The 13,288-nt window shown below is 33.1% G+C and overlaps 1 protein-coding gene across 1 annotated transcript; it reads left to right on the forward strand.

Annotated features, from left to right (window-relative positions):
- The first annotated feature begins 6,346 nt into the window (after positions 1-6,346).
- Lsm8 (LSM8 homolog, U6 small nuclear RNA associated) lies at positions 6,347-12,969 on the forward strand. The gene is made up of 4 exons (XM_046422529.2): positions 6,347-6,522; positions 7,583-7,623; positions 10,044-10,171; positions 11,971-12,969. Exons 1-4 carry the CDS (start codon positions 6,492-6,494, stop codon positions 12,059-12,061), a joined length of 291 nt encoding a protein of 96 aa, XP_046278485.1. The 5' UTR covers positions 6,347-6,491; the 3' UTR covers positions 12,062-12,969.
- The last annotated feature ends 319 nt before the right edge of the window (positions 12,970-13,288 follow it).

Raw genomic sequence — 13,288 nt, forward strand, 5'->3', positions numbered from 1 at the left:
AATTTAGGTAAAGAGTGAACATGTATCATTGCTACTTGTTCAGACAGTGAAACATATAATTATAGTATATATCTAGCCCTCCTTATATAAAGGTTCTTGAATATATGGATTCAACAAACTAGAGATTAAAAATATTTTGGATATACACACAGACTTTTTTCCTTTGTCATTACCTAAGCAATGCAGTTTAATAACTATTTACATTGTATTTTATATTATAAGTAACCTAGAGATGATTTAAGTACATCAGAAGGTGCACATAGGTTATATAGAAATACTACAACATTTTATAGGAGGGTTTTGAGCATCCACAGATTTTGGTATCTAAAGCATGGCCTGGAAACAATCCCTTGTTGATACCAAGGATGACTGCAATGAGAAAAAACACACAATGAATTAATCAGAATTTTGGGTTGAAGAAATCCATCTTTTACTTAATGTCACCAAATATGAAATTTGTAGAGATGTTTTAATTCAGATGGAATTCTTGCCAGAGAAAAATGTTCATGAGCAACAGTACTTAAGTTGTTTAGAATGAATTGAACTTTCTCCAAATCTCCTAGGCACAGGGCAGTTGGTTTTTCCAATGATTTTCTTTGGCCAAAAGCCAGAAAGAAAATAAATGAAGAAATCACACATCTCTGTTATTTTTCTATTTCCCGCATAACAAACTTAGTGGCTTAAAACAACTAAACTTGGGGCCAGGGTTGTGGTTCAGTGGTACAGTGCTTGCCTAGCATGCATGAGGCACTGGGTTCAATACCTGGCACCACATAAAAATAAACGAGTAAAATAAAGGTATTAAAAAAACCTTTACAGTTCTATAGGGTATAAGTTTGTTAATGAGTCCACATTGCCCTAAACTCAAGATTTCAGTAGGGGCTAAGGATATAGCTCAGTTGGTAGAGTGCTTGTTTCACATGCACAACGCTCAATCCCCAGCACCAAAAAAAAAAAAAAAAAATTCAGCAGAATGTATTCCTTTCTGGAGGCTCTAAGGGAGAATCCATATCTTGCTCATTTGTTTGTAGAATTGAGTTTCTTGTCATTGCAGGACCAAGGTCCCTGTTTTCTTGCTTGCTGTAAATTAAGGGAGGCTCCTAAAGGGAGCTTCTAAAGATCTCCACATTCTTGGCGTATGGCGTCCTCCTTTCATCTTCAAAGCCACCAACTGAAGGATCAGTCCTTTTCCCCATTTAGAGTACTCATGTTGATTCCAGTGGGCCCACCTTAATCATTCAGAATAGTCTTTCTTAATGATTCTACATTTAATCACATCTGAAATGTCATTTGCTATGGAATGTAACAATCATAGGTAACAACAACTGGCATGTGGTCATCTTTGGTGGGGGCATTATTTACTTTTTCTATTCTTCCTACTAGTATTGATACATGGAAAACACCATTCTATGTTGGAATAGTTGGAAATCAGTTCCTTCTGATCTTTGAAAAAACTGAACCTACAAAAGCAGTTAAGAACATATTTATGGATATATGCTAATTATCTGTAGATATACACTCAAAATTTTACTTTGTGAATAGTCATGTTATTATTATTTTAAGAAGCAGTGAACTGTAACCCAGTAGGTCTTCATTGCAGACTCTACTATGTGATCCTGAGTCACTGACATTCTTTGAGACTATTTCCTAATGCACAAGAGGAAGAATGTGGACTTGGAAATTCTTCACATTCCTTTCAGTTCGAAATATCTATGCTCCATGATCAGAAAGAAACATAGTAAAGGTGGGAGACTAATTCTATTTTAATTACAGAAACAAAATAACAAAACTTATACAAAGATGCCTTATTAAAAATAGTAAAGTTTTCATTTTTCATTTTTCTTCCTGTATGTTTTAGTGTAATTTGAGCTATTCACTTTCCATTAAGCTAAATTTATACTAATCTTTTGTTGATATAATTCTTATATTTCACTTTTATCAATCCATTTATCTTTCTGTACCTTCTTATATTATTCACCTCTCATAGGTTAGTTAACTTTTTTTTTCTCAAAAGATATCAATAAATTAGCCTTGCTGACCAAGGTAAAAACGTACATTGATAGCTTTAAGAAAAAAAAAATGTTACAATACCCAAGACAGGCTATTTGTGAAGAAAAGCTTTATTTTAGTTTTCAAGGTTCAAATCCAAGATTTGGTGGCCTGTTGGTTTGGCCTCCAGAAAGGTGATAGATCACAATGTCAGGAGCACATGTTAGAAGGAATGGTCACATCATGAGCCAAGTAGAGAGGAGACTGGAGTTCCACAACCTTGTTTGAAGGCATAGCTCCAATGACTGAAAGTTATCTCCCAGTTGGCCTCATCTTCTAAAGGTCCACTGCCTCCCAAGAGCAATACCACAGGGGGTAAGGCCTTAATACAGGGACTTTTGAGGGACACTACACATATGAGAACTATAGAAAAATTTAATCCTTATAGATTATACCACTCAGAAATGAGTTCAGGTTGAAGATTCTAGACTTAAAGTAATTTGCACCATCAATATTATTTTCATACACATAGCAAAATCACAATGCATAGTATATTAATTGTATTCTAGTCCAAATTGAAAAACACAATATTTATTATTATGATTATTATGATTATTATTATTGTTGGTACTTGGAATTTAACCCAGGGCATTTTACCACTGAGCTCTACATCCTCAGCCGTTTTCATTTTTTTTTATTTTGAGAGAGGATGTCCTCCGAGCTGAGGATTTTGCTAAGGTGCAGAGGCTGGCTTCAAATTTGTGATTCTTTAGCCTAAGCCTCCAAAGTCACTGGGATTCAAGTGCCTGGCAAGACAACAATTTAAAAGTCAAGTAAAAACCAAACAAAGAAAACACATTAAAAAAAAAAAGAAAACACATGCACTATTTAAAATAATGTTCCTTAATCTGCTTTGTTATAGTGATGGCACACATATGGTAATTTATATTGTTGAGGTGTGGATATTTCACTTGGATTATTCATACTCTTTACATGGCATCTAAATAAAGTTGCCCCAAGTTACATGAATTCAGGTACCTTTTGAAGGCAAAGTCAGTAATGCAAGAAATGTCTACCAAAAATTTTACCTGGCCAGGCATGGTGGTACATGCCTGTGATCCCAGCAGCTCTGGAGGCTGAGGCAGGTGGTTTGCAAATTCAAAACCAGCCTCAGTAATTTAGCAAGGCCCTAAACAACTCAATGAGACCCTGTCTCAAAACATAAAAGGGGCTGGGAATATGGCTCCGTGGTTAGGTGTCCGTGGGTTCAATCCCCAGTACAACAAAACAAAACAAATTTACCAAATGCTAAAAAAAAAAAATCAATAAATAGGGGTTGGGGTTGTGGCTCAGTGGTAGCGTCTGGCATGTGTGAGGCACTGGGTTTGATCCTCAGCACCACATGAAAATAAATAAATAAATAAATAAATAAATAAATAAATAAATAAATAAAATGAAGGTATTGTGTCCATCTACAACTAAAAAAAAATTTATAAAAAATCAATAAATATCATTTAAAAAAAAATACCTGGTGCTAAAAGAGAATGTGAACCACAGGGAAAGAGAAGTAAAATAGGGGCAGATTTACTGTATTTAAAATCCAGATCTTCTGGAATATTGATGTCTGCTGTGCTAGAGCACTGTTTTTTAATAATATGTATAAATTCACATGTGATTATTAAATAAGGGAGCAATGTTAGAATACTAGGCAAGATTAGTTGACTCATCCTTAATTTTTTGTACACTATAATTCTTCTGAAGGACAAGTAATTCAGTTTATTTCATAATTAACTGATTGCACCAATGCAGACCTGGAGAAACACAGTACTCAAATGTTTATTTGCTGTACAAATAACTTGTGACTGTACATCCTTGAGACTGGCTCAATCATAAGCTAGTGTTCTTACTGAGCAATTTTTCCCCCACGAAGGGAATGAACCCACGGTCTTGCACATGCTAGGCAAGCCCTCTACCACCAACTTATACCCTCAGGCTAACATTCTTAATCATGATCCTATACTGATTCTCAATGTCACTTGGAATAGCCTTTTTTCTATCCCTTAAGATACAGACTTAAAAACATCTGTCTTAATAAAGACATGGAAAAAAAATTATGTGTAAATTATAACTTATACTGTTACATGAACTAAGAGTTTATATAAATTATGTTGCTTTATTTATAATTAGGTATTGTTTTCCATGTATTATTATTATACATTTATAACTAAAGCTCTGTAACTACTCAGAAATGTCCTTGTAAAAAGAGAATCATTATTTATATATGTCCTTTTTTTGCTGAAGAGAACCCTAGATAGAAATATTCAGTATTTATTTATTGATACCTTTGCAACTTGTAGGAATATCAGTAAAAAATAAAAATTCTCATCATGTTAAAATATTATTTTAATTTTCAAATTACCGTTGTGATTTTTTTTCTTAACTATTCACAAGGAAGTGAAAGTTCAGTTTTCTAAGATTCTAGTAGGAGTTTTACTCTTCAGGTTAATGTTTTTTTGCCCAAGATTGAGTTTCAGAAATAAATTAAAGCATACTTTGGTTCATGCTTTACCACCAATAGAACATAATTTAAGTGAGGACTTTTAGAAATTGCAACTCAAATTAAACTGAAAGTCTGTTATCTTTCAAATTTTGAGTTGTCAGATTGTCTGGATGTGCATGTATACAACACGTACACACACACACACACACATACACACATCAATTTTCTTTTCTCTTTGGAACTTTAACTTTCCTTTATAAGATGTTAAACTCTCTTATCTACTCCCAGGGTTACAAGACTAATTAAATTAAATCACAAATGTAATGTTTGCAACAATATGTAACTTTTTTTCCTAATAAATGGACTTTTCTTTATCCATATGCACACTCTACACATTTGTGATCCTTAGAGACCACAGAAAATAAGTTTTAAGACATATGTAAAATAAATTTCAAACCAAAGAGATTTTGTGCATGCTCTATAAACTCCACAAATCTGCTACTTATTTGGCATATTAATATTATGGAAACTACATAAGGTTCATGGGCTTATAATGTATTTACGATGAAATTACTTCTTAAGTTACTATTTAATAAAGTTTTCCTAACATAAGCATATTCTAAGAGATGAAAATCTACCTGGACACATCGGTTATTTAAAAAAATTCTATCATTAATTGGTACTTCAGTTTTCTTTTAATTCAATGCATAACCTTTGCAAATCTCATGTATGAAATTTTATCTGTCCCCTACAAAACATGGGACACTCATCACTTAATTCCTGATTATATAAAGCTTCAAAAGCCTGTAAAATGTTAACTATTGGGGTTATAATATTTTGTGGGTAAGCTCTAATGAAGAGAGAAGCCTCAATTTTCAGAGGAAAACTACCACCACTGCAAGATATTTCAAAGCCACAATTCTTCAGTTAAGCAAAAAAAAAAAAAAAAAAGAAAATCATAAAGATATTTTGTGAAAAAGGGAAATCCTTTCTGCCAGCGTTCCTAAACTTTAAGCCCTTTGAAGTTAGAAAACCACAGTTAAAAAAAAAAAAAGGAGGAACTGTGACGTTTTCTGGTCTCATGTAGAAATCTCAAATGATAGCTGTGGAAGGATCTCAGGAAACTGAGGCCCTTAAGAGGTGAAATGCCTTGTACAAAAACGACAAACAGCAGAGCAAGGACTAGAACCCAGTCTGGTGCGTAACTATTACACATTTGCTTAATCAATCCTTTCACGGAAGTGCAGTAGCCTTTTATTTTATTTTATTTTTTTAAATTTCATCCTGAAAAAAAGGTAGCCCTCATGGTGTGGTAGAAACATGGTCATCTTACACACCTTATTTGGATTTAGTTTCTTAAAGAAGTTAACAATGCCTCCATTTTGGAGTACTTTTAGAGTCCAACACAGAATACACATGCTTTTCATTGCTGGGTTTTCCAGAGATGTACATCGTTTACTTAAACATGCACAAGATGTCCTAGGCCACTAAACTTCTTTTTTTCTGTTTAATATTCGACCCGTGGTGGAAAAAAACAGGGATTCCACTTCCCTGCACGTATATTTTATATAAGAACTGAACACCGCTCTTCATTCGTAAGGAAAACACCTCATTCCGTTTCTTCCTGCCTGCCTTTTCTTTCCATTTTTTCCGCCGGTAGCTTCTACCAGCCTTTTCCCACCAACTGCCTCCTACCCCATTTTCAAGAAGGCTCTTCCTTTCTTTCGTTTGTCGGTGGCTTTCGAGCTTTTCGGCTTCCGGATCACGGCCCGGAAAAGTAGTGGAAACACACTGCGCATGCGCACAAGCTCATCACTGATTTGCTTCCTGTTTGGTGGCCGGTTCCTTTCAATTTCCGACTCGGCGGCTGCTGTCGTGAGGCAAATCTCGCGATATTTGTTGCCGCCGGTGGGCGCGAGCCGCGGCTTGGTTCTGGCGGGCACTTTTAGCTCTGTTTGTCGCCTGCTCTGCATCATTGCCTGGAACCTCTGGGCCTAGTAGCATGACGTCTGCTTTGGAGAACTACATCAACCGTATCCTCTAGCCCGCTGCAGTAAGCTCCGGGGCCACGGCGGGGTTCCCGTGGGGATTGGAGCGGGACCCTTGCGAGGGAGGCAGCGGGTAGGGATCCGCGAGCGGTCTGGGTGAGGGTTAGGGGCTTAGTATTCCGACCCGCCAATCCCTGGTTGGGGGCTTGGCCAGCCGAGCCTTTGGACCCTAGGCATTTTTTAATTTTAGTGTAATCATTCAGAATTTTTGTTTATATAAAAACCCTATAATGATTCATTCTTACTCTTTTATGTTCAAGTTTGGAAATAAGATGAACAGTTGTCCTAGTGATGTTTGTAATGTTTTGTAAGTCTATGTATTTTTTTATTCATAGGCTTTGCTCTTTGTTTGAAGATAGCAAAGTTGTCCCACAAATTGAATTTCTGCTCCATTCTACTTGAAGTCTCAACTTGTTGGTAGAATAAAAACATGCTTGCTATTCTAAAAGGTTAAATAACTTTAAAAAGAAAAAAGAAGAAGAAATAACTTAAAAAAAAAAAAACTTGTGAAGTTTTTAAGTAGTCTTGCAAATGTTACTGTTTTAAAGTCCTAGGACAAATTGGGGACTTAAATACTGAAAGTTTTTATTGATGGATGTATGGTTAATATCCTGTGAAGTTAATTACAGCTTCTTTTCTTTTGAATTCCACAAGTCAGATCCTGGAAGACAAGTGTCTTAATGTACCTGAAATCGTGCAACATTTTGAAAATGAATTAGTAGTCCTAAGGGGGAAATATGTTACTCAGAATCATTGATTGTCAACATTTCTAGTTAAAAAAAAAAAAGTGCCAAATTTAATTCCACCTGTGACAGTATATGCTGATCATATAAAAAGGTTTTTTGTTTTGTTTTCTTTCTCTTTTGAGGGAAGGTGAAGAGGGGCTTTCTGATTAATTATCAAGGGAAGAACTTATTGAACATAGTGAATGTGTTAAATAGGTGGATTTAGATTCTTCATCTTTTTTTCTAGTAATTCAAACGATTCCTGTACCTAATCTAAGTTTTCATTCTGTAAAAAATGTTTTCCTTGATTCAGTTATCAGGAACTGTTGCTGTTATTACTTCTGATGGGAGAATGATTGTGGTAAGTGCTTGACATTTCATTCTCTGCTTTTTGTGGTCATATTGGAAACCTGATCTCTGATGCTTAAGCACCATAGTATACTTGTGTTGCAATTTAATTTTGATTCAGCTCTTTATCTCTTTGCTGCTGATCCATATTTTCTTTACAAATAAACATTCAGTGTATAGCACAGGGCATCTAGTAAATAGAATAATAGGTTGTGCTCTTAGACAACTTCTAATCTGCAGATCTGTATCTTATAGTTATTTATTTTCCTCTTCCATTTTTTATTTCCTTCCCCATTTAGTGCTCTAGTATTCACAGGCAATCATAATATATATATATATATATATATATATATATATATATATTTTTTTTTTTTTTTTTTTTTTTTTGAATTTTGTGGATCTTTCTTGGAAACTTATGATTTAGATAGTATATGGATGTACATATATGTTCCTTAATAATGTGGATCCATTAGGTGATTTCATTGTACAAACATCATAAGAGTGCTTACACAAAGACAGCTATGACATCACTAGGTGATATAATCTTATGGTCCCATTGTAGTTATTTTTAGCCCATTCTGGACTGAAATATTGTCATGCAGTGCATGACTATAATTCCTTGTTTACTCATTCTACAGTCTTTTATTTCTTTCTTTATAATCCTTGTAATTCTCAGTAGATCCTTAGTGACTGCTGTTAGTCAAAGTGCTGGACTATTAAATGCATAGCATGTGCCAGGCATTTTGTTATTATATAGTCTGCACTACCACCTTGTGAAGAATTATCCCTGTATTCTAAGTTAGGAGCCAAGCTCAGAGAGTGAGTCCTTATCCTAGAGAAACAGCATTATAAGTGACAGAACCAAATGAGGATTTAAGTTGGGTTTGTTTCCAAAACCTAGGTTGATTGCCTTTCTTTCTCTTTAATTAAGGAAGCAGCCATGAATTTTTTAGGTACCTCACATTCTATTTTGCCAAATATGGACAGTTGAAATATTTTAATGTCAATAGTGATGTAACTGTCTTTGTATAAGGACACTCTTAATGATTTTTACCTAACAATGAAATCACCTAATGATGTGCCACTATTGATAGGCTTTAAGAAGCCTATTGCTATTAATGGATACTTGCAAATAATTTTTTATTTTGAGAAAACCTCATTTAAATTTTTATTCTTGTTAGCAGAGTAGATAGTAAATTGAAAAGTTAATTTTATAGAGGAAGGAAAGCTATATAAAAAGATAATTTTTAGTCCTAAACTTCAATAGTTCTGTATTTCTTTGACATATAGTTACTTGTTACAGTAGTTCTGTGTAAAATAAAGCTGGGAAGTTATGTATAGGTGTTATAACAACAACCATTTGCTAACTAGTATAGCAATTACTCCAAATTTTGTTTCTCTTACAAATTCTAGATTCTGAGTTTTTCCTTACTACCTTCTGATTTTATGTATTTTGATTTTCAAATCATGATACATTTAACAGTGATCTTGAGAGGTTAACCATTCAAAATCAATATAAGTTGATGATTCTTCAGAAACTTGAATAGCATCTGAGTCACTGTGTTTGTCTAGGACCATGTCTTCCTTATTTAAAACCATAAACTTTTTCCTGATTATTTCTTTCAAGTTCTGGTTTAATTATCAGAGTTATATTTGTATCTACTTCATTGTATTATTGAGAGAATTAAATAATACATGTGAGGCACACAGAATACTGGCAGCTAGAAAGAACTCATAAAGTATTGTAACTACCATTTGAAGTTTGTATGTATTTATGGGATAAATTTCAGTCTCAGAAAAATGATAGCTTATATTCATTTATTTATAATAATAAGTAGTGGTTCAGTGGTGTGACTCTGGAGCTAGCCTTTTGTGGTTTGGTACCTGGGTCTGCTACTTACTCTCCAGGAGACCTTGAAAGATACTTCTGTGGGCCTCAGTTTTTCTTTTTTGAAATGGGCATAATTATGGTTTTACCTCAAAGGGTAGAAATTAGTTGATAATGTGTGCAGCATATGTAGTACAGTACCTTGCACTAGTGTGTAGCTTGTAATGATACTGTTAATTTGCTATAGTTGATATGCATGTTTATACCTCTTATTTATACATGATCTTTCCTTAAATCTCCCTTGTTTTAATTTTTGTTTTTAGAATGTTAACTATTGGATTACATGATCTCTATGAAACTTATTAGGAAGTACTCTGGTAATACTATCTTTTGTAACTCTCAACTCTGCACACTAGTCAAATATGTGGTGAACCTTTTTTTCTTTATCATAAAGGTGAGTTCTGTGCCCTGGAATACTGTTGGTTACAAAGAAAATAATGAACTTATATTTAAGATAGGCAATTTACAGATAACTACAGTAGTTTTAAGGTTGAATTTGCACATTCAGTAAACTGGAATATTTCTCTTGTATGTTTTCTTTTTAGGGAACACTGAAAGGTTTTGACCAAACCATTAATTTGATTTTGGATGAAAGCCATGAACGAGTATTTAGCTCTTCACAGGGAGTAGAGCAAGTAGTACTAGGACTATACATTGTAAGAGGTGACAATGTGTAAGTAAAATATGTTTCCTTTTTTTTCTTTTGGCAGTAGTAATGATTGCTAGACAAGCACTATACCACTTGGCTGCATCCCTACCCCTTTGTAAAATATATCCTTTCAAGTTAGGTTAGAATTATAATATAGGTATGCTTCCTTGCTTTATGGAATAGAGATTTTTTTCCCAAATATCATACCATATCATTCATATGTAGATCATAAAATGTTGCATTCATTTTATAAATGTGGCTTTTCTTATATTTGTTTAAAATAAGGCAAATTTATGCATTTTATGTTGATTTTTTTCAGGAGCTAACCTAAATGATCTTTTTACAAATTAAACCTTGACCTACTTAGATTTGTCCAAATTTCTAATAGTTAAATGACCTGAATAGGGTCTAGAAAGGGTGCTTCCTTACACCAAATACTTCAGTAGAAGCTTTCTAAAGCGTTTTTCCAAATACTCTGAATTTCAGAGGAACATAAATACACTCCTAGGGTTTAAAAATGTCTTTGAAATCTCCTTTTTGAACAATTTTAAATAATTCATGCTTATTTATAGTTCATTAATTTTTAAAGTATAATTGACACACTGAAGACATCCCATGTTTATGTGGTCTCAGTTAACTTGGGACACACTAATAATCCAGATTAAGATTATTTTAGAAGTAGCAGTTTAAGGAAAATCCAGAACTATGTAGAACAGTGCTGACTGGAATGATTTTTTTTCAGATGATTCGAAATTTGCATATTGGTGTTTTCTGAAATGTTAGCTATTAGCTATATGGGGCTCTTAAACATTTGAAAAGCGCTGACCTAACTGAAGAATTAAATTTTAAATATTACTTAATTGTCATTTTTAATAGTCACATGTGGCTAGTATTAGTACAGTTATAGAGGCTAGAAAAAATGTTAAATAAAATTTTCTAGCAAGTTTTTTAATATTTTTGGAAAATTCATTGAAGAGTCATGAAAACTGTTTTTTGCCCTGATTTTTAAGAAAGTCATCATAAGGTAATTTTTTACTTCTTTATACATCAAAGTATGATTGGAAGGCAGTATGCAATTTTAGGTTATTTGGGGGATATGCAAAATATAGAAGATGAAGTAATATTTTTTAAAATCTTAATATTACCTTTACATAGATAACTTGATCTTTAAACAAATTGGGGATTTATAAAATATTCTATATAGAGATGATTTTTAGGTGAAATTACAAATAAGTTGTAAAGAAAGAGAGGCAAACCAGATTGGACCCAGATCCCCTGACTACAACAACAATGATTGTTTATATTGGGATATGTGTAATAATTGTTCTGAATAAAGTTACTCTTACTGTAATAAAAAAATTTAAATCTTTGGCCTAGACCTATTGGTGTGCTAGAGCCATTTTGGTCTGATTCATGAAACAGATTGTTATATTTTCAAGAATTTTGCAAACTAATTGATTGATGTCTGTAGTAGCTTGAAATTGGCCATGGTGGGAGTATTTGCATGAAGAATATTAGTAAATGCTATAAATCAGCCTCTCACTTTTTCTCCAAACAGCTGATTTTTTAACATTTATCAGTATTCTTTTAATATTGCTTCCTGTAATAATGTTACCTTCATTTTGACACTTAAATGTGCAGTTCACTAACTCATGAAAATATTGTTTACTTTCTATCTTAAGTAGTTCAGTTTTATATGTGTTGGAAGAATGATGCCAAGTGCTTTGATTTGATTAATAAATTTCAGAAATACACATGAATATATTTAAGAAATGTGTTTATTTCAACTCTGATTTTTGTTTCCCCTCCATAAATAATTATAGTGCTGTCATTGGAGAAATTGATGAAGAGACAGATTCTGCGCTTGACTTGGGGAATATACGAGCAGAACCTCTAAATTCTGTAGCACACTGAGGAAAAACTACGTATATTGGACATCTAAATCTTGTACAGAAACCAGTTATTCTGAGGAAGATGTTTGGAATTTTTAGGAACATGTAATTGTGAATTTTGACTTCATATTGATTCAGTGTAATATGTAAATTAAAATATTTCTACATTTTTATTGAAAAAATATTTTGCCTAAATTATAAGTGTGGTGGCTTGGTTTTATTTTTCTCTTAAATGATGTGGAAATCTATTGATTCTGAAAACGTAGAAAAAATCAGTACTGTGATATTTTAATATTTATGAAAAACTAGTTGAAAAGAGAAATGTTGCATTATATAAATTGTGCACACAAATAACCTCAGTAGTGCAAGCTATATGTGTTTTTTTCATAATTTTTTTTTTTTTTTTTTTAAAGAAAGTCACTAGACAGTATATCTTGTCTTCTACAGGTATTCAAGCCATTGGCATTTATCCCACTGAACTAGTGGTGGTTTACCAGTACTTTAAAAAGTTGCTCCCTAGCACTCAGAGATGTGGTTAAAATGTCTTTAATCGAGCAAAGAAAAAGTACTAATAAAAATTTAATAAATTGGGCCAAAAATTAGAACTGAATATTAAAGATGACCAGGAAAGATAGAACTGATTAAAAAGATTGTTGGTAAAATCCTTGGATGGCCCACCCAATGCATTAGATCTGAAAGTAATATGAATACATTAATAATGAATTTTATAAACTGTTTTATTCGAAAATATAAATTCCATTGTAGCTTTTAATTTTTAAGAATTTTAAGATTTCTAATATTGAAAATTTTACTGTTGTTAAATGTGGGTATGTAAACCTTTAGTCTAATTTGGAGCAATGCTTGCTATTGCCAACAACTTTCCTACTTCTCTAAACCTGATCTCAGAAATAAACTTGTTTTTTGAAAGAATATGAAGAAACAATGTAAGTAGTGTTTAGATAATCCAGGCTAGCCAACAGAAATTCTTATTAATTCATGTGTAGACCAAAGTGTTTCTTTGTGATGGGAATTATAAATTTCATTTTTAGTTTGTTTTTTCTCCCCAATGTGGAAGTGCTTAAAATAGGGGTTGGCAAACATTTTCTGTAAAAATCTAGATAGTAAATATTTTAGACTTTGAAGGCCATTTGGTCTCTGTCACAGTTACTCAGCTGTGCTGTTGTAACACAAAAGCAGCCGTAGATAATGTATAAATGAGTAGTCCTGGCTGTGTTCCAATAAAACTTCC

Source organism: Marmota monax, unplaced genomic scaffold (genome assembly GCF_021218885.2).
Source record: "Marmota monax isolate L192 unplaced genomic scaffold, Marmota_monax_Labrador192_F-V1.1 WCK01_AAM20220418_F8-fsc00027, whole genome shotgun sequence".
Classification (NCBI taxonomy): domain Eukaryota; kingdom Metazoa; phylum Chordata; class Mammalia; order Rodentia; family Sciuridae; genus Marmota; species Marmota monax.